This window comes from Lissotriton helveticus, chromosome 1_1 (genome assembly GCF_964261635.1).
Source record: "Lissotriton helveticus chromosome 1_1, aLisHel1.1, whole genome shotgun sequence".
Classification (NCBI taxonomy): domain Eukaryota; kingdom Metazoa; phylum Chordata; class Amphibia; order Caudata; family Salamandridae; genus Lissotriton; species Lissotriton helveticus.
Window position 1 is genome coordinate 16,785,331 of NC_136057.1, and position 27,460 is coordinate 16,812,790.

Below are 27,460 nucleotides of genomic sequence, written 5' to 3' on the forward strand. Positions count from 1 at the left end.
CCTATGATTACTCTGCCCCATGATTACTCTGTCCTATGATTACTCAGTCCTGTGATTACTCAGTCCTGTGATTACTCTGCCCCGTGATTACTCTGTCTTATGATTACTCTGCCCTGTGATTACTCTGCCCTTGAGTACTCTGTCTTATGATTACTCAGTCCTGTGATTACTCTGCCCCAGGATTACTCTGTCCTATGATTACTCTGCCCTGTGATTACTCTGCCCTTGAGTACTCTGTCCTATGATTACTCAGTCCTGTGATTACTCAGTCCTGTGATTACTCAGTCCTGTGATTACTCTGCCCCGTGATTACTCTGTCTTATGATTACTCTGCCCCGTGATTACTCTGTCCTGTGATTACTCTGCCCCATGATTACTCTGTCCTATGATTACTCAGTCCTGTGATTACTCAGTCCTGTGATTACTCTGCCCCATGATTACTCTGTCCTATGATTACTCAGTCCTGTGATTACTCAGTCCTGTGATTACTCTGCCCCATGATTACTCTGTCCTATGATTACTCAGTCCTGTGATTACTCTGTCCTATGATTACTCTAGCCCCATGATTACTCACTTCTGTAATTTCTCTGTCTGATGATTACTCAATCCTGTGGTTAATCTGTCCTATGATTACTCAATCCTATGATTACTCAGTTCTGTGATTACTCAGTCCTGTGATTACTCTGTCCTATGATTACTCTACCCTTGAGTACTCTGTCCTATGATTACTCAGTCCTGTGATTAATCTGCTCCATGATTACTCTGTCCTTTGATTACTCTGCCCTTGAGTACTCTGTCCTATGATTACTCTGTCCGATGATTACTCAATCCTGTGATTACCCAGTCCTATGATTACTCAGTTCTGTGATTACTCAGTCCTGTGATTACTCTGCTCCATGATTACTCTGTCCTTTGATTACTCTGCCCCTTGAGTACTCTGTCCTGTGATTACTCTGTCCTATGATTACTCTGCCCTTGAGTACTCTGTCCTATGATTACTCAGTCCTGTGATTACTCTGTCCTATGATTACTCTGCCCTTGAGTACTCTGTCCTATGATTACTCTGTCCTATGATTACTCTGCCCCGTGATTACTCTGTCCTATGATTACTCTGTCCTGTGATTACTCTGCCCTTGAGTACTCTGTCCTATGATTACTCAGTCCTGTGATTACTCTGCCCCGTGATTACTCTGTCCTATGATTACTCTGCCCCATGATTACTCTGTCCTATGATTACTCAGTCCTGTGATTACTCAGTCCTGTGATTACTCTGCCCCGTGATTACTCTGTCTTATGATTACTCTGCCCCGTGATTACTCTGTCCTATGATTCCTCAGTCCTGTGATTGCTCTGCAGCATGCTTACTCTGTTCTATGATTACTCAGTCCTGTGATTACTCTGCCCCGTGATTACTCTGTCTTATGATTCCTAAGTCCTGTGATTGCTCTGCAGCATGCTTACTCTGTCCTTTGATTACCCAGTCCTGTGATAAAGCAGTCCTTTGATTATTCTGTCCTATGATTACTCTGTCCTATGATTACTCAGTCCTGTGATTACTCTGCCCTGTGATTACTCTGTCCTATGATTACTCTGCCCTGTGATTTTTCTGTGCTATGATTACTCTGCCCCATAATTACCCAGTCCTGTGATTACTCAGTCCTGTGATTACTCTGCCCCGTGATTACTCTGTCCTATGATTAATCTGCCCCGTGATTACTCTGTCCTATGATTACTCTGCCCTGTGATTACTCTGCCCTTGAGTACTCTGTCCTATGATTACTCAGTCCTGTGATTACTCTGCCCCAGGATTACTCTGTCCTATGATTACTCTGCCCCATGATTACTCTATCCTATGATTACTCAGTCCTGTGATTACTCAGTCCTGTGATTACTCTGCCCCGTGATTACTCTGTCTTATGATTACTCTGCCCCGTGATTACTCTGTCCTATGATTACTCTGCCCCATGATTACTCTGTCCTATGATTACTCAGTCCTGTGATTACTCAGTCCTGTGATTACTCTGCCCCGTGATTACTCTGTCCTATGATTACTCTGCCCCGTGATTACTCTGTGCTATGATTACTCTGTCCTATGATTACTCAGTCCTGTGATTACTCTGCCCCATAATTACCCAGTCCTGTGATTACTCAGTCCTGTGATTACTCTGTCCTATGATTAATCTGCCCCGTGATTACTCTGTCCTATGATTACTCTGCCCTGTGATTACTCTGCCCTTGAGTACTCTGTCTTATGATTACTCAGTCCTGTGATTACTCTGCCCCAGGATTACTCTGTCCTATGATTACTCTGCCCTGTGATTACTCTGCCCTTGAGTACTCTGTCCTATGATTACTCAGTCCTGTGATTACTCTGCCCCATGATTACTCTGTCCTATGATTACTCAGTCCTGTGATTACTCAGTCCTGTGATTACTCAGTCCTGTGATTACTCTGCCCCGTGATTACTCTGTCTTATGATTACTCTGCCCCGTGATTACTCTGTCCTGTGATTACTCTGCCCCATGATTACTCTGTCCCATGATTACTCTGTCCTATGATTACTCATTCCTGTGATTACTCAGTCCTGTGATTACTCTGCCCCATGATTACTCTGTCCTATGATTACTCAGTCCTGTGATTACTCAGTCCTGTGATTACTCTGCCCCATGATTACTCTGTCCTATGATTACTCAGTCCTGTGATTACTCTGTCCTATGATTACTCTAGCCCCATGATTACTCACTTCTGTAATTTCTCTGTCTGATGATTACTCAATCCTGTGGTTAATCTGTCCTATGATTACTCAATCCTATGATTACTCAGTTCTGTGATTACTCAGTCCTGTGATTACTCTGTCCTATGATTACTCTACCCTTGAGTACTCTGTCCTATGATTACTCAGTCCTGTGATTAATCTGCTCCATGATTACTCTGTCCTTTGATTACTCTGCCCTTGAGTACTCTGTCCTATGATTACTCTGTCCGATGATTACTCAATCCTGTGATTACCCAGTCCTATGATTACTCAGTTCTGTGATTACTCAGTCCTGTGATTACTCTGCTCCATGATTACTCTGTCCTTTGATTACTCTGCCCCTTGAGTACTCTGTCCTGTGATTACTCTGTCCTATGATTACTCTGCCCTTGAGTACTCTGTCCTATGATTACTCAGTCCTGTGATTACTCAGTCCTGTGATTACTCAGTCCTGTGATTACTCTGCCCCGTGATTACTCTGTCTTATGATTACTCTGCCCCGTGATTACTCTGTCCTGTGATTACTCTGCCCCATGATTACTCTGTCCTATGATTACTCAGTCCTGTGATTACTCAGTCCTGTGATTACTCTGCCCCATGATTACTCTGTCCTATGATTACTCAGTCCTGTGATTACTCAGTCCTGTGATTACTCTGCCCCATGATTACTCTGTCCTATGATTACTCAGTCCTGTGATTACTCTGTCCTATGATTACTCTAGCCCCATGATTACTCACTTCTGTAATTTCTCTGTCTGATGATTACTCAATCCTGTGGTTAATCTGTCCTATGATTACTCAATCCTATGATTACTCAGTTCTGTGATTACTCAGTCCTGTGATTACTCTGTCCTATGATTACTCTACCCTTGAGTACTCTGTCCTATGATTACTCAGTCCTGTGATTAATCTGCTCCATGATTACTCTGTCCTTTGATTACTCTGCCCTTGAGTACTCTGTCCTATGATTACTCTGTCCGATGATTACTCAATCCTGTGATTACCCAGTCCTATGATTACTCAGTTCTGTGATTACTCAGTCCTGTGATTACTCTGCTCCATGATTACTCTGTCCTTTGATTACTCTGCCCCTTGAGTACTCTGTCCTGTGATTACTCTGTCCTATGATTACTCTGCCCTTGAGTACTCTGTCCTATGATTACTCAGTCCTGTGATTACTCTGTCCTATGATTACTCTGCCCTTGAGTACTCTGTCCTATGATTACTCTGTCCTATGATTACTCTGCCCTTGAGTACTCTGTCCTATGATTACTCAGTCTTGTGATTACTCTGCCCTTGAGTACTCTGTCCTATGATTACTCAGTCCTGTGATTACTCAGTCCTGTGATTGCTCTGCCCTTGAGTTCTCTGTCCTATGATTACTCAGTCCTGTGATTACTCAGTCCTGTGATTACTCTGCCCTTGAGTACTCTGTCCTATGATTACTCTGTCCTATGATTACTCTGTCCTATGATTACTCAGTCCTGTGATTACTCTGCCCTTGAGTACTCTGTCCTATGATTACTCAGTCCTGTGATTACTCAGTCCTGTGATTGCTCTGCCCTTGAGTTCTCTGTCCTATGATTACTCAGTCCTGTGATTACTCAGTCCTGTGATTACTCTGCCCTTGAGTACTCTGTCCTATGATTACTCTGTCCTATGATTACTCTGTCCTATGATTACTCTGCCCTTGAGTACTCTGTCCTATGATTACTCAGTCCTGTGATTACTCTGTCCTATGATTACTCTGCCCTTGAGTTCTCTGTCCTATGATTACTCAGTCCTGTGATTACTCAGTCCTGTGATTACTCTGCCCTTGAGTACTCTGTCCTATGATTACTCTGTCCTATGATTACTCTGCCCTTGAGTACTCTGTCCTATGATTACTCTGTCCTATGATTACTCTGCCCTTGAGTACTCTGTCCTATGATTACTCAGTCCTGTGATTACTCAGTCTTGTGATTACTCTGCCCTTGAGTACTCTGTCCTATGATTACTCTGACCTGTGATTACTCTGCCCTTGAGTACTCTGTCCTATGATTACTCAGTCCTGTGATTACTCTGCTCCATGATTACTCTGTCCTTTGATTACTCTGCCCCTTGAGTACTCTGTCCTATGATTACTCTGCCCTTGAGTACTCTGTCCTGTGATTACTCTGTCCTATGATTACTCTGCCCTTGAGTACTCTGTCCTATGATTACTCAGTCCTGTGATTACTCAGTCCTGTGATTACTCTGTCCTATGATTACTCTGTCCTATGATTAATCTGTCCTATGATTACTCTGTCCTATGATTACTCTATCCTTTAATTACTCTGCCCTTGAGTACTCTGTCCTATGATTACTCTAGCCCCATGATTACTCACTTCTGTAATTTCTCTGTCTGATGATTACTCAATCCTGTGGTTAATCTGTCCTATGATTACTCAATCCTATGATTACTCAGTTCTGTGATTACTCAGTCCTGTGATTACTCTGTCCTATGATTACTCTACCCTTGAGTACTCTGTCCTATGATTACTCAGTCCTGTGATTAATCTGCTCCATGATTACTCTGTCCTTTGATTACTCTGCCCTTGAGTACTCTGTCCTATGATTACTCTGTCAGATGATTACTCAATCCTGTGATTACTCAGTCCTGTGATTACTCTGCTCCATGATTACTCTGTCCTTTGATTACTCTGCCCCTTGAGTACTCTGTCCTGTGATTACTCTGTCCTATGATTACTCTGCCCTTGAGTACTCTGTCCTATGATTACTCAGTCCTGTGATTACTCTGCCCTTGAGTAGTCTGTCCTATGATTACTCAGTCCTGTGATTACTCTGTCCTATGATTACTCTGCCCTTGAGTACTCTGTCCTATGATTACTCTGCCCTTGAGCACTCTGTCCTATGATTACTCAGTCCTGTGATTACTCTGCCCTTGAGTACTCTGTCCTATGATTACTCAGTCCTGTGATTACTCAGTCCTGTGATTGCTCTGCCCTTGAGTTCTCTGTCCTATGATTACTCAGTCCTGTGATTACTCTGCCCTTGAGTACTCTGCCCTTGAGTACTCTGTCCTATGATTACTCTGTCCTATGATTGCTCTGCCCTTGAGTACTCTGTCCTATGATTACTCTGTCCTATGATTACTCAGTCCTGTGATTACTCAGTCCTGTGATTACTCTGCCCTTGAGTACTCTGCCCTATGATTACTCTGTCCTATGATTACTCTGCCCTTGAGTACTCTGTCCTATGATTACTCAGTCCTGTGATTACTCTGTCCTATGATTACTCTGCCCTTGAGTACTCTGTCCTATGATTACTCTGTCCTATGATTACTCTGCCCTTGAGTACTCTGTCCTATGATTACTCTGTCCTATGATTACTCTGCCCTTGAGTACTCTGTCCTATGATTACTCAGTCCTGTGATTACTCAGTCTTGTGATTACTCTGCCCTTGAGTACTCTGTCCTATGATTACTCTGACCTGTGATTACTCTGCCCTTGAGTACTCTGTCCTATGATTACTCAGTCCCGTGATGACTCTGCTCCATGATTACTCTGTCCTTTGATTACTCTGCCCCTTGAGTACTCTGTCCTATGATTACTCTGCCCTTGAGTACTCTGTTCTGTGATTACTCTGTCCTATGATTACTCTGCCCTTGAGTACTCTGTCCTATGATTACTCAGTCCTATGATTAATCTGTCCTATGATTACTCTGTCCTATGATTACTCTATCCTTTGATTACTCTGCCCTTGAGTACTCTGTCCTATGATTACTCAGTCCTGTGATTACTCTGCCCTTGAGTACTCTGTCCTATGATTACTCAGTCCTGTGATTACTCAGTCCTGTGATTGCTCTGCCCTTGAGTACTCTGTCCTATGATTACTCTGTCCTATGATTACTCAGTCCTGTGATTACTCAGTCCTGTGATTGCTCTGCCCTTGAGTTCTCTGTCCTATGATTACTCAGTCCTGTGATTACTCAGTCCTGTGATTACTCTGCCCTTGAGTACTCTGTCCTATGATTACTCTGTCCTATGATTACTCTGTCCTATGATTACTCTGCCCTTGAGTACTCTGTCCTATGATTACTCAGTCCTGTGATTACTCTGTCCTATGATTACTCTGCCCTTGAGTTCTCTGTCCTATGATTACTCAGTCCTGTGATTACTCAGTCCTGTGATTACTCTGCCCTTGAGTACTCTGTCCTATGATTACTCTGTCCTATGATTACTCTGCCCTTGAGTACTCTGTCCTATGATTACTCTGTCCTATGATTACTCTGCCCTTGAGTACTCTGTCCTATGATTACTCAGTCCTGTGATTACTCAGTCTTGTGATTACTCTGCCCTTGAGTACTCTGTCCTATGATTACTCTGACCTGTGATTACTCTGCCCTTGAGTACTCTGTCCTATGATTACTCAGTCCTGTGATTACTCTGCTCCATGATTACTCTGTCCTTTGATTACTCTGCCCCTTGAGTACTCTGTCCTATAATTACTCTGCCCTTGAGTACTCTGTCCTGTGATTACTCTGTCCTATGATTACTCTGCCCTTGAGTACTCTGTCCTATGATTACTCAGTCCTGTGATTACTCAGTCCTGTGATTACTCTGTCCTATGATTACTCTGTCCTATGATTAATCTGTCCTATGATTACTCTGTCCTATGATTACTCTATCCTTTAATTACTCTGCCCTTGAGTACTCTGTCCTATGATTACTCTAGCCCCATGATTACTCACTTCTGTAATTTCTCTGTCTGATGATTACTCAATCCTGTGGTTAATCTGTCCTATGATTACTCAATCCTATGATTACTCAGTTCTGTGATTACTCAGTCCTGTGATTACTCTGTCCTATGATTACTCTACCCTTGAGTACTCTGTCATATGATTACTCAGTCCTGTGATTAATCTGCTCCATGATTACTCTGTCCTTTGATTACTCTGCCCTTGAGTACTCTGTCCTATGATTACTCTGTCCGATGATTACTCAATCCTGTGATTACTCAGTCCTGTGATTACTCTGCTCCATGATTACTCTGTCCTTTGATTACTCTGCCCCTTGAGTACTCTGTCCTGTGATTACTCTGTCCTATGATTACTCTGCCCTTGAGTACTCTGTCCTATGATTACTCAGTCCTGTGATTACTCTGCCCTTGAGTAGTCTGTCCTATGATTACTCAGTCCTGTGATTACTCTGTCCTATGATTACTCTGCCCTTGAGTACTCTGTCCTATGATTACTCTGTCCTATGATTACTCTGCCCTTGAGTACTCTGTCCTATGATTACTCAGTCCTGTGATTACTCTGCCCTTGAGTACTCTGTCCTATGATTACTCAGTCCTGTGATTACTCAGTCCTGTGATTGCTCTGCCCCTGAGTTCTCTGTCCTATGATTACTCAGTCCTGTGATTACTCTGCCCTTGAGTACTCTGCCCTTGAGTACTCTGTCCTATGATTACTCTGTCCTATGATTACTCTGCCCTTGAGTACTCTGTCCTATGATTACTCTGTCCTATGATTACTCAGTCCTGTGATTACTCAGTCCTGTGATTACTCTGCCATTGAGTACTCTGTCCTATGATTACTCTGTCCTATGATTACTCTGCCCTTGAGTACTCTGTCCTATGATTACTCAGTCCTGTGATTACTCTGTCCTATGATTACTCTGCCCTTGAGTACTCTGTCCTATGATTACTCTGTCCTATGATTACTCTGCCCTTGAGTACTCTGTCCTATGATTACTCAGTCCTGTGATTACTCAGTCTTGTGATTACTCTGCCCTTGAGTACTCTGTCCTATGATTACTCTGACCTGTGATTACTCTGCCCTTGAGTACTCTGTCCTATGATTACTCAGTCCCGTGATGACTCTGCTCCATGATTACTCTGTCCTTTGATTACTCTGCCCCTTGAGTACTCTGTCCTATGATTACTCTGCCCTTGAGTACTCTGTTCTGTGATTACTCTGTCCTATGATTACTCTGCCCTTGAGTACTCTGTCCTATGATTACTCAGTCCTGTGATTACTCAGTCCTGTGATTACTCTGTCCTATGATTACTCAGTCCTATGATTGATCTGTCCTATGATTACTCTGTCCTATGATTACTCTATCCTTTGATTACTCTGCCCTTGAGTACTCTGTCCTATGATTACTCAGTCCTGTGATTACTCTGCCCTTGAGTACTCTGTCCTATGATTACTCAGTCCTGTGATTACTCAGTCCTGTGATTGCTCTGCCCTTGAGTACTCTGTCCTATGATTACTCAGTCCTGTGATTACTCTGTCCTATGATTACTCTGCCCTTGAGTACTCTGTCCTATGATTACTCAGTCCTGTGATTACTCAGTCCTGTGATTACTCTGCCCTTGAGTACTCTGTCCTATGATTACTCTGTCCTATGATTACTCTGCCCTTGAGTACTCTGTCCTATGATTACTCTGTCCTATGATTACTCTGCCCTTGAGTACTCTGTCCTATGATTACTCTGTCCTATGATTACTCTGCCCTTGAGTACTCTGTCCTATGATTACTCAGTCCTGTGATTACTCAGTCTTGTGATTACTCTGCCCTTGAGTACTCTGTCCTATGATTACTCTGACCTGTGATTACTCTGCCCTTGAGTACTCTGCCCTATGATTACTCAGTCCTGTGATTACTCTGCTCCATGATTACTCTGTCTTTTGATTACTCTGCCCCTTGAGTACTCTGTCCTATGATTACTCTGCCCTTGAGTACTCTGTCCTGTGATTACTCTGTCCTATGATTACTCTGCCCTTGAGTACTCTGTCCTATGATTACTCTCCTGTGATTACTCTGTCCTATGATTACTCTGCCCTTGAGTACTCTGTCCTGTGATTACTCTGTCCTATGATTACTCTGCCCTTGAGTACTCTGTCCTATGATTACTCAGTCCTGTGATTACTCAGTCCTGTGATTACTCAGCCCTATGATTACTCTGTCCTATGATTAATCTGTCCTATGATTACTCAGTCCTGTGATTACTCTGCCCTTGAGTACTCTGTCTTATGATTACTCTGTCCTGTGATTACTCTGCCCTTGAGTACTCTGTCCTATGATTACTCTGTCCTATGATTACTCAGTCCTGTGATTACTCTGCTCCATGATTACTCTGTCCTTTGATTACTCTGCCCCTTGAGTACTCTGTCCTATGATTACTCTGCCCTTGAGTACTCTGTCCTGTGATTGCTCTGTCCTATGATTACTCTGCCCTTGAGTACTCTGTCCTATGATTACTCAGTCCTGTGATTACTCAGTCCTGTGATTACTCAGTCCTGTGATTACTCAGTCCTGTGATTACTCTGCCCTATGATTACTCTGTCCTATGATTAATCTGTCCTATGATTACTCTGTCCTATGATTACTCTGTCCTTTGATTACTCTGCCCTTGAGTACTCTGTCTTATGATTACTCTGTACTGTGATTACTCTGCCCTTGAGTACTCTGTCCTATGATTACTCTGTCCTATGATTACTCAGTCCTCTGATTACTCTGCTCCATAATTACTCTGTCCTTTGATTACTCTGCCCCTTGAGTACTCTGTCCTATGATTACTCTGCCCTTGAGTACTCTGTCTTGTGATTACTCTGTCCTATGATTACTCTGCCCTTGAGTACTCTGTCCTATGATTACTCAGTCCTGTGATTACTCAGTCCTGTGATTACTCCGCCCTATGATTACTCTGTCCTATGATTAATCTGTCCTATGATTACTCTGTCCTAAGATTACTCTGCCCCTTGAGTACTCTGTCTTATGATTACTCAGTCCTATGATTACTCTGCCCCATATAACAAGCCAAAGCCACCCAGATACCTGGCCCACCCCATGGCAGTTTTCACCCTGTGGATGGCACCTATAGATGGGATATACGAATGGTATCTCAGTCCAGCCACCAGTGGAGGGTGAAACCTCACCTGAGTTCAGGAGGGCAGGGGATCATAGAGACAGAGGACAGACTGTCAATCTTAGAGAATACACAAGAGGATGTGATTGGACAACAACCTGCCCCACCCTGGGCGTGTGGGCTCTTTGTGAACCCCAGGCATGCCAGCATCTGTGGTCAGGCATCACTCACCAGCTTCAATGCCCTGTGTACATGGGTGCAGTGCCTGGCACGTCCCTAAGCAACAAATGGAGAGGTTTAGCCAACTCCCCCCAAAATACACACAACACTCCCACCTCACCCTGACTCACCTGGACCCAGGAGCATAAATACAACAGGAGCAGGAGGAGGGCAGAAGAGAAGGAGAGAAGAGAGCTAGAGAGTGGGAGGGTGTAAGACCACCAGACCCACAGGAGGAGTAAGACACTGCCCCTGGAAACCAGACCAACAGGAGGAGTAAGACACTGCCCCTGGAAACCAGACCAACAACAGGAGGAGTAAGACACTGCCCCTGGAAACCAGACCAACAACAGGAGGAGTAAGACACTGCCCCTGGAAACCAGATCTCGAGAAGAGGCGCCCTGCCTCACTTATTCTGCTAAGGACACTAAGTGAAGGCTAGAAACCCCCCCACTGGAGAGTTCACCAGGTGGAGGCGCACGACTCTGAGACTGCGTAGAACCAGTCAGCGCTGAGAGGGGGAGTAAAGCTTTGCTGAAGATACCAGCCCCTGCAGCCTTGGAGAGGCCACCAGCATCTCTGCCCTTACCACCACTAGTAAGTACCCCTTGTCACAGCCTTCCATGTGCCAACACCAGGTGGGCATGAAATGGCTTCCTGGTGGGGGAGGGTGGAAGGGGGGGCTTCAGCAGAGAGACTGGGGGTTCTCCCGAGGACGAAACACCAGCTGGAGAGAATATGACATACTCTGGAGTTAGGGCTCAGCAGTGGGTGTGAAGGGTCTGCGTGACCCATAACTGTAGGTGGAGTGTAAGGATTGTGTAAACGTCATCCACCAGCTGCAGGTAGTGTGAATCCTGAGTAAACTTCTTCCACCAGCTGCTGGTGACGTGGTGAGGAGTGTGTAAACTTCAGCCACCAGCTGCTGGTGACATGTGAGGAGTGTGTAAACTTCAGCCACCAGCTGCTGGTGACATGTGAGGATTGTGTAAACTTCAGCCACCAGCTGCTGGTGACGTGTGAGGATTGTGTAAACTTCATCCACCAGCTGCTGGTGACGTGTGAGGAGTGTGTAAACTTCAGCCACCAGCTGCAGGTGACGTGTGATGAGTGTGTAAACTTCATCCACCAGCTGCAGGTGACATGTGAGGATTGTGTAAACTTCAGCCACCAGCTGCTGGTGACGTGTGAGGATTGTGTAAACTTCATCCACCAGCTGCTGGTGACGTGTGAGGAGTGTGTAAACTTCAGCCACCAGCTGCAGGTGACGTGTGATGAGTGTGTAAACTTCAGCCACCAGCTGCTGGTGACGAGTGAGGAGTGTGTAAACTTCATCCACCAGCTGCAGGTGACATGTGAGGATTGTGTAAACTTCAGCCACCAGCTGCTGGTGACGTGTGAGGATTGTGTAAACTTCATCCACCAGCTGCTGGTGACGTGTGAGGAGTGTGTAAACTTCAGCCACCAGCTGCTGGTGACATGTGAGGAGTGTGTAAACTTCAGCCACCAGCTGCTGGTGACGTGTGAGGAGTGTGTAAACTTCAGCCACCAGCTGCTGGTGATGTGTGAGGAGTGTGTAAACTTCAGCCACCAGCTGCAGGTGACGTGTGATGAGTGTGTAAACTTCAGCCACCAGCTGCTGGTGACGTGTGAGGAGTGTGTAAACTTCAGCCACCAGCTGCAGGTGACGTGTGAGGAGTGTGTAAACTTCATCCACCAGCTGCAGGTGACGTGTGGGGATTGTATAAACCTCATCCACCAGCTGTAGGTGACGTGTGAGGATTGTGTAAACTTCAGCCACCAGCTGCTGGTGACGTGTGAGGATTGTGTAAACTTCATCCACCAGCTGCTGGTGACGTGTGAGGAGTGTGTAAACTTCAGCCACCAGCTGCAGGTGACGTGTGATGAGTGTGTAAACTTCAGCCACCAGCTGCTGGTGACGAGTGAGGAGTGTGTAAACTTCATCCACCAGCTGCAGGTGACATGTGAGGATTGTGTAAACTTCAGCCACCAGCTGCTGGTGACGTGTGAGGATTGTGTAAACTTCATCCACCAGCTGCTGGTGACGTGTGAGGAGTGTGTAAACTTCAGCCACCAGCTGCTGGTGACATGTGAGGAGTGTGTAAACTTCAGCCACCAGCTGCTGGTGACGTGTGAGGAGTGTGTAAACTTCAGCCACCAGCTGCTGGTGATGTGTGAGGAGTGTGTAAACTTCAGCCACCAGCTGCAGGTGACGTGTGATGAGTGTGTAAACTTCAGCCACCAGCTGCTGGTGACGTGTGAGGAGTGTGTAAACTTCAGCCACCAGCTGCAGGTGACGTGTGAGGAGTGTGTAAACTTCATCCACCAGCTGCAGGTGACGTGTGGGGATTGTATAAACCTCATCCACCAGCTGTAGGTGACGTGTGAGGAGTGTGTAAACTTAATCCACCAGCTGCAGGTGACGTGTGGGGATTGTATAAACTTCATCCACCAGCTGCAGGTGACATGTGAGGATTGTGTAAACTTCAGCCACCAGCTGCTGGTGACGTGTGAGGATTGTGTAAACTTCAGCCACCAGCTGCAGGTGACGTGTGATGAGTGTGTAAACTTCAGCCACCAGCTGCTGGTGACGTGTGAGGAGTGTGTAAACTTCAGCCACCAGCTGCTGGTGACATGTGAGGAGTGTGCAAACTTCAGCCACCAGCTGCTGGTGACGTGTGAGGAGTGTGTAAACTTCAGCCACCAGCTGCTGGTGACATGTGAGGAGTGTGTAAACTTCAGCCACCAGCTGCTGGTGACGAGTGAGGAGTGTGTAAACTTCAGCCACCAGCTGCTGGTGACATGTGAGGAGTGTGTAAACGTCATCCACCAGCTGCTGGTGACGTGTGAGGAGTGTGTAAACTTAATCCACCAGCTGCAGGTGACGTGTGGGGATTGTATAAACTTCATCCACCAGCTGCAGGTGACATGTGAGGATTGTGTAAACTTCATCCACCAGCTGCAGGTGACGTGTGGGGATTGTATAAACCTCATCCACCAGCTGTAGGTGACGTGTGAGGAGTGTGTAAACTTAATCCACCAGCTGCAGGTGACGTGTGGGGATTGTATAAACTTCATCCACCAGCTGCAGGTGACATGTGAGGATTGTGTAAACTTCAGCCACCAGCTGCTGGTGACGTGTGAGGATTGTGTAAACTTCATCCACCAGCTGCTGGTGACGTGTGAGGAGTGTGTAAACTTCAGCCACCAGCTGCAGGTGACGTGTGATGAGTGTGTAAACTTCAGCCACCAGCTGCTGGTGACGTGTGAGGAGTGTGTAAACTTCAGCCACCAGCTGCTGGTGACATGTGAGGAGTGTGTAAACTTCAGCCACCAGCTGCTGGTGACGTGTGAGGAGTGTGTAAACTTCAGCCACCAGCTGCTGGTGACATGTGAGGAGTGTGTAAACTTCAGCCACCAGCTGCTGGTGACGAGTGAGGAGTGTGTAAACTTCAGCCACCAGCTGCTGGTGACATGTGAGGAGTGTGTAAACGTCATCCACCAGCTGCTGGTGACGTGTGAGGAGTGTGTAAACTTCAGCCACCAGCTGCTGGTGACGTGTGAGGAGTGTGTAAACTTCAGCCACCAGCTGCTGGTGACGTGTGAGGAGTGTGTAAACTTCAGCCACCAGCTGCAGGTGACGTGTGATGAGTGTGTAAACTTCATCCACCAGCTGCAGGTGACGTGTGGGGATTGTATAAACCTCATCCACCAGCTGTAGGTGATGTGTGAGGAGTGTGTAAACTTAATCCACCAGCTGCAGGTGACGTGTGGGGATTGTATAAACTTCATCCACCAGCTGCAGGTGACATGTGAGGATTGTGTAAACTTCAGCCACCAGCTGCTGGTGACGTGTGAGGATTGTGTAAACTTCATCCACCAGCTGCTGGTGACGTGTGAGGAGTGTGTAAACTTCAGCCACCAGCTGCAGGTGACGTGTGATGAGTGTGTAAACTTCAGCCACCAGCTGCTGGTGACGTGTGAGGAGTGTGTAAACTTCAGCCACCAGCTGCTGGTGACATGTGAGGAGTGTGTAAACTTCAGCCACCAGCTGCTGGTGACGTGTGAGGAGTGTGTAAACTTCAGCCACCAGCTGCTGGTGACATGTGAGGAGTGTGTAAACTTCAGCCACCAGCTGCTGGTGACGTGTGAGGAGTGTGTAAACTTCAGCCACCAGCTGCTGGTGACGTGGTGAGGAGTGTGTAAACTTCAGCCACCAGCGGCTGGTGACATGTGAGGAGTGTGTAAACGTCATCCACCAGCTGCTGGTGACGTGTGAGGAGTGTGTAAACTTCAGCCACCAGCTGCAGGTGACGTGTGAGGAGTGTGTAAACTTCAGCCACCAGCTGCAGGTGACGTGTGAGGAGTGTGTAAACTTCAACCACCAGTTGTTCGTAGCGTGAGGACTGTGTAGGTCCAGGGTAGGTGGCATGTGTAGGCTGTGTAAGCTTTTGCCACTGACTATTAGTGGAGTGTAAGGGCTGTGCAAGCTTCATACAGCAGCTAAGGATAGAGGGTGAGGACATTTTAACCTTCATTCACCAGTTGTAGGTGGAGTGTGAGGAGGTGTGGGCTTCATTTACTTGCTACAAATACTGAGTCATGTCTGGGGAAACTTTATCCACCATCTTCATGTGCAGTGTGAGGGTGGTGTAAACTTTATCCACCAGATGCAGGTGCAGTGTGAGGGCTGTGTAAACGTTATCCACCAGATGCAGGTGCAGTGTGAGGGCTGTGTAAACTTTATCCACCAGATGCAGGTGCAGTGTGAGGGCTGTGTAAACTTTATCCAGCAGATGCAAGTGGAGTGTGAGGAGGTGTAGGCTTCATTTACTTGATACAAATACTGAGTGATGTTTGGGGAAACATTACCCACCAGCTGCAGGTGAGGTGGGAGGACTGTGTTAACTTTATCCACCAACTTCAAGTGGAGTATGAGGGCGGTGTAAACTTTATCCACCAACTTCAAATGGAGTGTGAGGGTGGTGTAAACTTTATCCACCAACTTCAAGTGGAGTGTGAGGGCGGTGTAAACTTTATCCACCAACTTCAAGTGGAGTGTGAGGGCGGTGTAAACTTTATCCACCAACTTCAAGTGGAGTGTGAGGGCGGTGTTAACTTTATCCGCCAACTTCAAGTGGTGTGTGAGGGCGGTGTAAACTTTATCCGCCAACTTCAAGTGCAGTGTGAGGGCGGTGTTAACTTTATCCACCAACTTCAAGTGGAGTGTGAGGGAGGTGTAAACTTTATCCACCAACTTCAAGTGCAGTGAGAGGGCAGTGTTAACTTTATCCACCAACTTCAAGTGGAGTGTGAGGGCGGTGTAAACTTTATCCACCAACTTCAAGTGCAGTGAGAGGGCGGTGTTAACTTTATCCGCCAACTTCAAGTGGAGTGTGAGGGCAGTGTAAACTTTATCCACCAACTTCAAGTGGAGTGTGAGGGCGGTGTAAACTTTATCCACCAACTTCAAGTGCAGTGAGAGGGCAGTGTTAACTTTATCCACCAACTTCAAGTGGAGTGTGAGGGCGGTGTAAACTTTATCCACCAACTTCAAGTGGAGTGTGAGGGCGGTGTAAACTTTATCCACCAACTTCAAGTGCAGTGAGAGGGCGGTGTTAACTTTATCCGCCAACTTCAAGTGGAGTGTGAGGGTGGTGTAAACTTTATCTGCCATCTTCAAGTGGAGTGTGAGAGCTGTGTAAACACCATCCACCAGCTGGAGTGTGAGCAGTGAAAGCTTCAGTCCCCAAGTACAAGTACAAGTAGAGGACGAGGATTGTGTATTCTCTAGTGGTAAGTGGGGCTGAGTGCGCCCATTCACTTGACGGCCTCTTTCTTGGGCCTCATCTCAAACAATTAGTGGAGCTAGGTGAACTTCAATGCCTTTGATACCATTGTGTGTTTCTCTTCTCTCTGCAGTGGGGAACTACGTCATCAGTTACTTCCCAATGAGAGGTAGGTGCTCTTGTATTCGTCTGTTTCAATGTCTTGTTATACACCACTCTGTAAACTCTCAGGGTCTGAAGCTCGTCTAAGAGCTTGGACTTCTAGGTCTTTTACCTATGAATGCTCGGGGATTGACCCTTGCCTCAGGGTTTACAGTTCTAGCGAAACACCACCTATGATGACTCACTCTCTCACCCATTCACAGTGTTTGCCTTTTTATTTACAATGTCACTGAACACTCAGGTTGCAAATATAGTCTCAGGGTCTACCCCTAGTTTTAAGGTTTGACCCTCATCTCGGGGTGTGACATTCATCTCCGGGTGTGACCCTAGTCTCAATGTGTGACCCCAGTCTCAGGGTGGGACCCTAGTCTCAGAGTGTGACCCCAGTCTCAGGGTCTGACCCTAATCTCGGGGTAACATTCATCTCAGGGTGTGACCCTAGTTTCAGGGTGTGACACCAGTCTCAGAATCTGACCCTAGTCTCAGGGATCTAACCCTAGTCACAGGGTCTAAAGCTAGTCCCAGGGCTTGTACTTCTAGGTCTTTTACCTATGAACTCTCAGGGACTGACCCTAGTCTCAGGTTTAGCTGTTCTAGCGAAATACCACCAATCTCTCACTCTCTCACCCAGTTACAATATTTGCCTTTTTATTCACTATACCACTGAAGTCTCAGGTTGTGACCCTAGTCTCAGGGTCTGACTCTTGTCTCAGAATGTGGCCTTAGTCTCAGGGTGAGATCCAAGTCTCAGGGTGTGGCCCTAGTCTCAGGGTCTGACCCCAGTCTCAGGGTGAGATCCAAGTCTCAGGGTGTGGCCCTAGTCTCAGGGTCTGACCCCAGTCTCAGGGTGAGATCCAAGTCTCAGGGTGTGGCCCTAGTCTCAGGGTCTGACCCCAGTCTCAGGGTGAGATCCAAGTCTCAGGGTGTGGCCCTAGTCTCAGGGTCTGACCCCAGTCTCAGGGTGAGATCCAAGTCTCAGGGTCCCATCCACATTCGAAAATATGAGACCCATTTCTCTTCTTCCATTTGGGGCAAAACACATGAGAAGCCTGCCCATCACTGCCCGACGAGCCTTATAGGATCCAAAGAGCTGCCAGACCCCACTCAATCGGGGTTCAGAGCGACATTCTCCCCAATCTGCCCTTCCCCTATCGGAAGACAGAACGCAGGCGTCAGCTGTGATATTACTTGACCTGAGTGCAGCCTTTGACACGGTGTCACATGATATACTAATCCACAGGCTTCAGGAGGCCGGAATTAGAGGCAATGCCCCAAAATGGGTTATCTCCTTCCTACAGGACAGATCCTTTCAAGTTACACTTAAATCCTGTGTGTCAGACCAGTTCCACTCCACGAAAGGGGTTCCACAGGGCTCTATTCTGGCTGACATCATTAAAAGACACATGGTTCAAGTGGTGTCGTGTGTCGATGACACCCAACTAATAGTACATTTGTCAGACCCCTCTGCCACCACGGCCGATAGGTTTAGGGCCTGCCTATCTGAGGTTGCAGGGTGGATGACCTACAGTTGCCTAATACTGAACGCCAACAAAACAGAGATCCTACTAGTTGGTAGAAGCCCCTCTATCTGGACATCAGCCTGGTGGCCAGGGTCTTTGGGGGAACCCCCAGCTCCTAAGTCTAAGGCCAAGATCTTGGGAGTAATCTTCGATTAAAAATTAACCTTCAAAGACCAAATCTGGAAAACGGCAGGGAAATGCTTTGGTACCCTGAAAGTCCTAAGAAAAATTCTCGATCTAATTCCCATCAGATCTAGGAATACCATAGTTAATGCACTTATCACCTCACAGCTGGACTATGGGGAGGTTCTCTATCTTTTTGCATCCAAAGGGAGTCTCAAACGGTTGCAACGCATTCAGAATGCAGCGGCTAGACTGGTCTGAAATCTCCCAAAAATATTGTCAGCTTCTAATGCTCTTACTTTGCTTCACTGGTTCCCAGTTAGGAAAAGATTCATTTTAAAGCGTTATGCATTTGCAGACGAATCCTAAAGAAACAGGGCCCTGGCTACCTTCACTCCTTAGTGCAAACGTATGCTCCTACTGTCCAGCACATCTAACCTGGGCTTCTATTGGAATTCTATAACGCATATTAGCAAGCCCATTATCGCCATTTTAGCGGCAGTTTCCTGCCGCTAACACGGCAATAATTTTAACGAGGTTCTTGCTAATCAGCCCCTGAGTTCCAGATCCTGGGGGCGTTTCCTGGGATGATTTCTTCGTCGGGTTAGGAGGTATGAGAAGAAGAGAGTTGGAGCTTCTCAGTGCCCAGACTTTTCCTGCTTTTGATAGTTTGGCTTCTAGGTATTTGGGTTGTTTTGTGCGAAGGGCTTTGTGGGTGATACACGTGGTGTTGAAGATGCGTCTTCCTTCGATATGCAGCCACTTGAGTCTATTGAGGGCAGGTGATATGTGATCAAACCGTTCAATTCCTATGAGGAGCCCGGCCGCCACTCTGAGAGTTGCTCTTAGGGGCGCAAGGTGAATCTTCGGAGTTCCAGTTAGGGTTGAGTTTCCGTAATCAAGTTTCGAGAAAACTAGTGATTACACTACCGTCTTAACGCCTTAACCGAGGCGGTTTTTCTGCCGCAGTACGGACGTTCTATTAGGTGGACAGGGCTCCGTCGGCCATTGGCTGACGGGAGCACGCAAGGGGCTAAGATCATCAGGGGAAATAAACGGTGAGATGTTCTTGAGAGGTTTTAATGCATAGAGCGCTCCTTCGGCTGAGTTGTCGATGTGCTCTGTCATTAACATGGAGGTCACATTGTGGGGATGGAAGCCTCACACACCAGGCCCAACATGTCAGCTCCAGTGCTGCACCTTGGCATGCACTGCCTGCTGATGTAGGCGACTCCGTCCATCATAGAAGTGAAGGGTCAGTTCCTTCTGTTGTCTGATTGGCCTTTTCTGACCTCTCATTCTAGGCCGTGCTGAGGTAATGCGCTTCCTGCTCTCAGACCAGGGCAGTCACTGGACAGACGAGGAAATCTCTTCGCAGAAATGGGCAGCAGGGGAGGTGGACTTCAAGGAGACAGCGGTGAGTGTCATCTGTGCTCAACCCTATCGCCTGGCGCTCTGTCAATCTCTCTGTATTCAAGACTGATCGTCCCATCTCTTCCACCAGTCGCTCTGTATCCACGGCTGCTCTTCCTACCTCTCCATCTCCTCTATATCCACGGCTGCTCTTCCTGCCTCTCCACCACCTCCTCTATATCTACGGCTGCACTTCCTACCTCTGCCACCACCTCCTCTATATCCACGGCTGCTCTTCCTACCTCTTCCACCACCTCCTCTATATCCACGGCTGCTCTTCCTACCTCTCCACCACCTCCTCTATATCCACGGCTGCTCTTCCTACCTCTCCACCTCCTCTATATCCACGGCTGCTCTTCCTACCTCTGCCACCACCTCCTCTATATCCACGGCTGCTCTTCCTACCTCTGCCACCACCTCCTCTATATCCACGACTGCTCTTCCAACCTCTGCCACCACCTCCTCTATATCCACGGCTGCTCTTCCTACCTCTGCCACCACCTCCTCTATATCCACGGCTGCTCTTCCTACCTCTTCCACCACCTCCTCTATATCCACGGCTGCTCTTCCTACCTCCCCACCTCCTCTATATCCACGGCTGCTCTTCCTACCTCTGCCACCACCTCCTCTATATCCACGGCTGCTCTTCCTACCTCTGCCACCACCTCCTCTATATCCACGACTGCTCTTCCAACCTCTGCCACCACCTCCTCTATATCCACGGCTGCTCTTCCTACCTCTGCCACCACCTCCTCTATATCCACGGCTGCTCTTCCTACCTCTTCCACCACCTCCTCTATATCCACGGCTGCTCTTCCAACCTCTGCCACCACCTCCTCTATATCCAAGGCTGCTTTTCCTACCTCTGCCACCACCTCCTCTATATCTACGGCTGCTCTTCCTACCTCTTCCACCACCTCCTCTATATCCACGGCTGCTCTTCCTACCTCCCCACCTCCTCTATATCCACGGCTGCTCTTCCTACCTCTTCCACCACCTCCTCTATATCCACGGCTGCTCTTCCTACCTCCCCACCTCCTCTATATCCACGGCTGCTCTTCCAACCTCTGCCACCACCTCCTCTATATCCACTCATTCTAGGCCGTGCTGAGGTAATGCGCTTCCTGCTCTCAGACCAGGGCAGTCACTGGACAGACGAGGAAATCTCTTCGCAGAAATGGGCAGCAGGGGAGGTGGACTTCAAGGAGACAGCGGTGAGTGTCATCTGTGCTCAACCCTATCGCCTGGCGCTCTGTCAATCTCTCTGTATTCAAGACTGATCGTCCCATCTCTTCCACCAGTCGCTCTGTATCCACGGCTGCTCTTCCTACCTCTCCATCTCCTCTATATCCACGGCTGCTCTTCCTGCCTCTCCACCACCTCCTCTATATCTACGGCTGCACTTCCTACCTCTGCCACCACCTCCTCTATATCCACGGCTGCTCTTCCTACCTCTTCCACCACCTCCTCTATATCCACGGCTGCTCTTCCTACCTCTCCACCACCTCCTCTATATCCACGGCTGCTCTTCCTACCTCTCCACCTCCTCTATATCCACGGCTGCTCTTCCTACCTCTGCCACCACCTCCTCTATATCCACGGCTGCTCTTCCTACCTCTGCCACCACCTCCTCTATATCCACGACGGCTCTTCCAACCTCTGCCACCACCTCCTCTATATCCACGGCTGCTCTTCCTACCTCTGCCACCACCTCCTCTATATCCACGGCTGCTCTTCCTACCTCTTCCACCACCTCCTCTATATCCACGGCTGCTCTTCCAACCTCTGCCACCACCTCCTCTATATCCAAGGCTGCTTTTCCTACCTCTGCCACCACCTCCTCTATATCTACGGCTGCTCTTCCTACCTCTTCCACCACCTCCTCTATATCCACGGCTGCTCTTCCTACCTCCCCACCTCCTCTATATCCACGGCTGCTCTTCCAACCTCTGCCACCACCTCCTCTATATCCACGGCTGCTCTTCCTACCTCTGCCACCACCTCCTCTATATCCACGGCTGCTCTTCCTACCTCTCCACCACCTCCTCTATATCCACGGCTGCTCTTCCTACCTCTTCCACCACCTCCTCTATATCCACGGCTGCTCTTCCAACCTCTGCCACCAACTCCTCTATATCCACGGCTGCTCTTCCTACCTCTCCACCACCTCCTCTATATCCACGGCTGCTCTTCCTACCTCTTCCCCCACCTCCCCAATATCCACGGCGGCTCTTACTACCTCTGCCATCACCTCCTCTGTATCCAAGGCTGCTCTTCCTACCTCTGCCACCACCTCCTCTATATCCACGGCGGCTCTTCCTACCTCTGCCACCACCTCCTCTATATCCACGGCGGCTCTTCCTACCTCTGCCACCACCTCCTCTATATCCACGGCGGCTCTTCCTACCTCTGCCACCACCTCCTCTATATCCACGGCTGCTCTTCCTACCTCTGCCACCACCTCCTCTATATCCAAGGCTGCTCTTTCTACCTCTCCACCACCTCCTCTATATCCACAGCTGCTCTTCCTACCTCTGCCACCACCTCCTCTATATCCACGGCTGCTCTTCCTACCTCTCCACCACCTCCTCTATATCCATGGCTGCTCTTCCTACCTCTTCCACCACCTCCTCTATATCCATGGCTGCTCTTCCTACCTCTCCACCACCTCCTCTATATCCACGGCTGCTCTTCCTACCTCTCCACCACCTCCTCTATATCCACAGCTGCTCTTCCTACCTCTGCCACCACCTCCTCTGTATCCAAGGCTGCTCTTCCTACCTCTCCACAACCTCCTCTATATCCACAGCTGCTCTTCCGACCTCTGCCACCACCTCCTCTATATCCACAGCTGCTCTTCCTACCTCTGCCACCACCTCCTCTATATCCACGGCGGCTCTTACTACCTCTGCCACCACCTCCTCCATATCCAAGGCTGCTCTTCCTACCTCTGCCACCACCTCCTCTATATCCACGGCGGCTCTTCCTACCTCTCCACAACCTCCTCTATATCCACGGCTGCTCTTCCTACCTCTGCCACCACCTCCTCTATATCCACGGCAGCTCTTCCTACCTTTCCACAACCTCCTCTATATCCACGGCTGCTCTTCCTACCTCTGCCACCACCTCCTCTATATCCACGGCGGCTCTTCCTACCTCTCCACAACCTCCTCTATATCTACGGCTGCTCTTCCTACCTCTCCACCACCTCCTCTATATCCACGGCTGCTCTTCCTGCCTCTTCCACCACCTCCTCTATATCCACGGCTGCTCTTCCTACCTCTGCCACCACCTCCTCTATATCCAAGGCTGCTCTTTCTACCTCTGCCACCACCTCTGTATCCACGGCAGCTCTTCCTACCTCTGCCACCACCTCCTCTGTATCCAAGGCTGCTCTTCCTACCTCTCCACCACCTTCTCTATATCCACGGCTGCTCTTCCTACGTCTGCCACCACCTCCTCTATATCCACGGCTGCTCTTCCTACCTCTGCCACCACCTCCTCTATATCCACGGCTGATCTTCCTACCTCTGCCACCACCTCCTCTATATCCACGGCGGCTCTTTCTACCTCTGCCACCACCTCCTCTATATCCACGGCTGCCCTTCCTTCCTCTTCCACCACCTCCTCTATATCCACGGCTGCTCTTCCTACCTCTCCACCACCTCCTCTATATCCACGGCTGATCTTCCTACCTCTGCCACCACCTCCTCTATATCCACGGCGGCTCTTCCTACCTCTGCCACCACCTCCTCTATATCCACGGCTGCTCTTCCCACCTCTGCCACCACCTCCTCTATATCCACGGCTGCTCTTCCTACCTCTTCCACCACCTCCTCTATATCCACGGCTGCTCTTCCTACCTCTCCACCTCCTCTATATCCACGGCTGCTCTTCCTGCCTCTGCCACCACCTCCTCTATATCCACGGCGGCTCTTCCTACCTCTGCCACCACCTCCTCTATATCCAAGGCTGCTCTTCCTACCTCTTCCAGGGCCCCCCTGTATCAAAGGCTGCTCTTCCTACCTCTGCCACCAGCCCCCCTGTATCAAAGGCTGCTCTTCCTACCTCTGCCACCAGCCCCCCTGTATCAAAGGCTGCTCTTCCTACCTCTTCCAGGGCCCCTCTGTATCCAGGGCTGCTCTTCCTACCTCTTAACCATCACCTCTGTATCCACGGCTGCTCTTCCTACCTCTTCCACCACCTCCTCTATATCCACGGCTGCTCTTCCTACCTCTCCACCACCTCCTCTATATCCACGGCTGCTCTTCCTACCTCTCCACCTCCTCTATATCCACGGCTGCTCTTCCTACCTCTGCCACCACCTCCTCTATATGCACGGCTGCTCTTCCTACCTCTGCCACCACCTCCTCTATATCCACGACTGCTCTTCCAACCTCTGCCACCACCTCCTCTATATCCACGGCTGCTCTTCCTACCTCTGCCACCACCTCCTCTATATCCACGGCTGCTCTTCCTACCTCTTCCACCACCTCCTCTATATCCACGGCTGCTCTTCCTACCTCTCCACCACCTCCTCTATATCCACGGCTGCTCTTCCTACCTCTCCACCTCCTCTATATCCACGGCTGCTCTTCCTACCTCTGCCACCACCTCCTCTATATCCACGGCTGCTCTTCCTACCTCTGCCACCACCTCCTCTATATCCACGACTGCTCTTCCAACCTCTGCCACCACCTCCTCTATATCCACGGCTGCTCTTCCTACCTCTGCCACCACCTCCTCTATATCCACGGCTGCTCTTCCTACCTCTTCCACCACCTCCTCTATATCCACGGCTGCTCTTCCAACCTCTGCCACCACCTCCTCTATATCCAAGGCTGCTTTTCCTACCTCTGCCACCACCTCCTCTATATCTACGGCTGCTCTTCCTACCTCTTCCACCACCTCCTCTATATCCACGGCTGCTCTTCCTACCTCCCCACCTCCTCTATATCCACGGCTGCTCTTCCAACCTCTGCCACCACCTCCTCTATATCCACGGCTGCTCTTCCTACCTCTGCCACCACCTCCTCTATATCCACGGCTGCTCTTCCTACCTCTCCACCACTTCCTCTATATCCACGGCTGCTCTTCCTACCTCTTCCACCACCTCCTCTATATCCACGGCTGCTCTTCCAACCTCTGCCACCACCTCCTCTATATCCACGGCTGCTCTTCCTACCTCTCCACCACCTCCTCTATATCCACGGCTGCTCTTCCTACCTCTTCCACCACCTCCTCAATATCCACGGCGGCTCTTACTACCTCTGCCATCACCTCCTCTGTATCCACGGCTGCTCTTCCTACCTCTGCCACCACCTCCTCTATATCCACGGCGGCTCTTCCTACCTCTGCCACCACCTCCTCTATATCCACGGCGGCTCTTCCTACCTCTGCCACCACCTCCTCTATATCCAAGGCTGCTCTTTCTACCTCTCCACCACCTCCTCTATATCCACAGCTGCTCTTCCTACCTCTGCCACCACCTCCTCTATATCCACGGCTGCTCTTCCTACCTCTCCACCACCTCCTCTATATCCATGGCTGCTCTTCCTACCTCTTCCACCACCTCCTCTATATCCACGGCTGCTCTTCCTACCTCTCCACCACCTCCTCTATATCCACGGCTGCTCTTCCTACCTCTCCACCACCTCCTCTATATCCACAGCTGCTCTTCCTACCTCTGCCACCACCTCCTCTGTATCCAAGGCTGCTCTTCCTACCTCTCCACAACCTCCTCTATATCCACAGCTGCTCTTCCGACCTCTGCCACCACCTCCTCTATATCCACAGCTGCTCTTCCTACCTCTGCCACCACCTCCTCTATATCCACGGCGGCTCTTACTACCTCTGCCACCACCTCCTCCATATCCAAGGCTGCTCTTCCTACCTCTGCCACCACCTCCTCTATATCCACGGCGGCTCTTCCTACCTCTCCACAACCTCCTCTATATCCACGGCTGCTCTTCCTACCTCTGCCACCACCTCCTCTATATCCACGGCAGCTCTTCCTACCTTTCCACAACCTCCTCTATATCCACGGCTGCTCTTCCTACCTCTGCCACCACCTCCTCTATATCCACGGCGGCTCTTCCTACCTCTCCACAACCTCCTCTATATCTACGGCTGCTCTTCCTACCTCTCCACCACCTCCTCTATATCCACGGCTGCTCTTCCTACCTCTTCCACCACCTCCTCTATATCCACGGCTGCTCTTCCTACCTCTCCCACCACCTCCTCTATATCCAAGGCTGCTCTTTCTACCTCTGCCACCACCTCTGTATCCACGGCAGCTCTTCCTACCTCTGCCACCACCTCCTCTGTATCCAAGGCTGCTCTTCCTACCTCTCCACCACCTTCTCTATATCCACGGCTGCTCTTCCTACGTCTGCCACCACCTCCTCTATATCCACGGCTGCTCTTCCTACCTCTCCACAACCTCCTCTATATCCACGGCTGCTCTTCCTACCTCTGCCACCACCTCCTCTATATCCACAGCTGCTCTTCCTACCTCTGCCACCACCTCCTCTATATCCACGGCGGCTCTTACTACCTCTGCCACCACCTCCTCCATATCCAAGGCTGCTCTTCCTACCTCTGCCACCACCTCCTCTATATCCACGGCGGCTCTTCCTACCTCTCCACAACCTCCTCTATATCCACGGCTGCTCTTCCTACCTCTGCCACCACCTCCTCTATATCCACGGCAGCTCTTCCTACCTTTCCACAACCTCCTCTATATCCACGGCTGCTCTTCCTACCTCTGCCACCACCTCCTCTATATCCACGGCGGCTCTTCCTACCTCTCCACAACCTCCTCTATATCTACGGCTGCTCTTCCTACCTCTCCACCACCTCCTCTATATCCATGGCTGCTCTTCCTACCTCTTCCACCACCTCCTCTATATCCACGGCTGCTCTTCCTACCTCTGCCACCACCTCCTCTATATCCAAGGCTGCTCTTTCTACCTCTGCCACCACCTCTGTATCCACGGCAGCTCTTCCTACCTCTGCCACCACCTCCTCTGTATCCAAGGCTGCTCTTCCTACCTCTCCACCACCTTCTCTATATCCACGGCTGCTCTTCCTACGTCTGCCACCACCTCCTCTATATCCACGGCTGCTCTTCCTACCTCTCCACAACCTCCTCTATATCCACGGCTGCTCTTCCTACCTCTGCCACCACCTCCTCTATATCCACGGCTGATCTTCCTACCTCTGCCACCGCCTCCTCTATATCCACGGCGGCTCTTTCTACCTCTGCCACCACCTCCTCTATATCCACGGCTGCCCTTCCTTCCTCTTCCACCACCTCCTCTATATCCACGGCTGTTCTTCCTACCTCTGCCACCACCTCCTCTATATCCACGGCTGATCTTCCTACCTCTGCCACCACCTCCTCTATATCCACGGCGGCTCTTCCTACCTCTGCCACCACCTCCTCTATATCCACGGCTGCTCTTCCCACCTCTGCCACCACCTCCTCTATATCCACGGCTGCTCTTCCTACCTCTTCCACCACCTCCTCTATATCCACGGCTGCTCTTCCTACCTCTCCACCTCCTCTATATCCACGGCTGCTCTTCCTGCCTCTGCCAC

At 49.2% G+C, this 27,460-nt stretch overlaps 1 protein-coding gene across 2 annotated transcripts in view; it reads left to right on the forward strand.

Annotated features, from left to right (window-relative positions):
* The first annotated feature begins 11,020 nt into the window (after nucleotides 1-11,020).
* Nucleotides 11,021-27,460, forward strand: part of LOC144811046 (glutathione S-transferase P 1-like) — a 125,379-nt gene continuing 108,939 nt past the window's right edge. The window contains exons 1-3 of one of the 2 annotated variants that reach the window (XM_078673837.1): nucleotides 11,021-11,427; nucleotides 16,774-16,809; nucleotides 19,750-19,862. In XM_078673837.1, the coding sequence (XP_078529963.1) occupies nucleotide 11,427; nucleotides 16,774-16,809; nucleotides 19,750-19,862 (150 nt within the window). In that variant the 5' untranslated portion in view covers nucleotides 11,021-11,426. Of the gene's footprint in view, nucleotides 11,428-16,773; nucleotides 16,810-19,749; nucleotides 19,863-20,963; nucleotides 21,073-27,460 lie in introns of those variants that run through there. The other variant, XM_078673829.1, reaches the window with a different exon arrangement.